The sequence below is a fragment of the Spinacia oleracea genome, chromosome 2 (genome assembly GCF_020520425.1).
Source record: "Spinacia oleracea cultivar Varoflay chromosome 2, BTI_SOV_V1, whole genome shotgun sequence".
In the NCBI taxonomy this organism is placed as follows: Eukaryota; Viridiplantae; Streptophyta; class Magnoliopsida; order Caryophyllales; family Amaranthaceae; genus Spinacia; species Spinacia oleracea.
The window spans coordinates 71,701,478-71,703,796 of NC_079488.1; the positions used below are offsets into that span (position 1 = coordinate 71,701,478).

The 2,319-nt window shown below is 35.2% G+C and overlaps 1 protein-coding gene across 1 annotated transcript; it reads right to left on the reverse strand.

Annotated features, from left to right (window-relative positions):
• Positions 1 to 455: 455 nt before the first annotated feature.
• LOC130467519 (uncharacterized) lies at positions 456 to 1,976 on the reverse strand. Its single transcript, XM_056836046.1, has 2 exons — positions 1,624 to 1,976; positions 456 to 555 (listed from the first exon to the last, which is right to left on the reverse strand). The coding sequence occupies exons 1-2, from the start codon at positions 1,974 to 1,976 to the stop codon at positions 456 to 458; spliced, it is 453 nt and encodes a 150-aa protein (XP_056692024.1).
• Between the last annotated feature and the right edge of the window lie 343 nt (positions 1,977 to 2,319).

Below are 2,319 nucleotides of genomic sequence, written 5' to 3' on the forward strand. Positions count from 1 at the left end.
CAAATATGCCCGTTCTTGTGGAAACTAATCTATAGTTAGTATTTAAAAAAAAAACCATACATGATTAGATTACATGTGTCATCTCCATCGTTCATCCATAAAATTTCTTTTGATTTTTTTTTCCAATTTTTCCTTTTATTGTTTATTATATGAAGTATTTTACACGTTCAACTCCTTTTACACTTTATCTTCTTCATTCAACATCTTTTCACCGTTAATTCATATAATCATTCAATCTCTTCCACTCCATCTCTCTCTTTAACACTCAATATTAATTCACACTATAATTCATACGAAGTATATATTTTTTCAACTTTCAAATTTCACCTCTATTTAAATCTTATATTCCCTCTAAAACACAAGTACTTAATAAATTATCACTTTAAAAGACATCTTAATAACCACTATATAATTTTCCGTTCATGAATGAGCTCAAAAGCTAAAAACGAATCAATTTATTTGTAATTTGAAAGACAGGTGTCTACACCAAGGAAAGACGCATGTCTATCACATGTATTCCACGACAAAGAAGAAGGCAAAGAAACATCCATTATTCTGTAACACAGAGCAAAAGCAGAGGAAGTCAACCAAGCACAATAGACAGATAATATTAAAGCTGCAATGGGGGAGAGAGTAAAAAATCAGGCCATGTTTGCCGGGATAAGAAGAGGAGTGAACCAGTTCGGGAAAGGAATTAGTTACGATGGGAGGCGAATTGTTGTCTGAGTTGAGAAAGGAGAGCACGAGGCAGCATATCAGTGGTTCAGATCTCCGCAAACTTATCGAAGAGAGGAATCCGATTTCAAGAGTAAGAATCTCATAATTTCCTTTGATTGAGAATTTAGTGTTGCTTCTTGTAATTTGGGTTTTAGCGTTGCCTTTTGATTTTTTTTTCTCAATTGAATTCATCCATCAAAATTTCTATATGCATGTATATTATATGGTCATAAATCATAATAAATTGTGTTCTCTAGTTTTGATATTGGTTTTTTAGATTTATCACTGATATTATTTGTGTTTTTGTAATCTAATTGAAGTCCAAACGTGTATCAGTATGGGTCAGTTTCTTCTTTTGCATTTCATTGTTCATAAAATAAAATAAATATTAACAAGAACTTGTACCAAAGGCATTAAAAATCTCAACAAGATGACTGGCCAATTCGGATTCTTTCCCTGTACCAAACATGAAATTCACATTTCCTTAAAAAAACATCAAATTCACATAATCCGTATATCAATTAAGTCGAATAATAAAAAAGTATTCATAGAAATACAAGTATTACCAGAATGGAAAAAACTCATTTGTCCACCCATCTATTGGCAATGATTGTTCATCTCCATGACTTTGAAACAAAGAACAATTTTCACTATCCCAAATTTTCTAATTGAAGCAATAAAAAGATGATTGAAACAGGGTTGTACATAGAGTAACTAACTAATTTGAAAATCATGATTTATAATTAGAATGAGCCAATTAATATTTTTTGATGTTTATTTCAGGTGGATGAGGTGCCATTCTTTTTTTTTTTTTAGGGAAAAAATCGGATTGCTCATTCCATAAGTGCTTTGTCCTCAAGGATAATAAAAACAATGTTTGGGGGACTTTCCTCCATTCAAACAAACACTTCTTCAAAATCGAGTGAAGCCTTGGCAAAGGAGTGAGCCATCTTATTACATGAGCATTTTGCAAAATTAAAACAACAAGCATCAAACTTCCTAGATAAAAGAAGAGCATCATTGACATTCATATGGGCTTCAATGTTGTCCTTTGTTTTCTCGAGGAGAATATTTACCAGGGCTAGGCAATCAGTTTCCATAATGATGTTCCTGAACCCAATGACATAGGCATATTGCAGGCCAAACAGAGCAGCTATGGCTTCAGTAGTGTGAGTTGTAGCTGGAATCTTGACATTGTTACCCGCGGACATAACCACATCCTCCACACTATCCCTTACCACCATTCCCATCCCACCCATTCCCCCCACCAGTGCAACATCCGTAATTACCTTCCACACACCCACATGGGGCGGTTTCCACACGTTTTTTCCCTATGTCCTTCACACTTGTTTGCTCCTTTATCCCCCCCCCCCCCCCACAAGCTCAATGTTCTGTCACAGAGGATATGGGTTCGACCTTCTTTTGCTAAAAAATCCACAGATTACGCGCATTCCAAATCTGCCATATGAAAAACATTTTAAGTTCCCAGGCTCGATCGATTTTGCAGTTTTTTCTCATTGACTCGCACCATTCCAACAGACCAAGGCACCAATTATCAACCTCAATTCGGGCTTGCGACATACGCTAAAGGAGTTTTGCCTT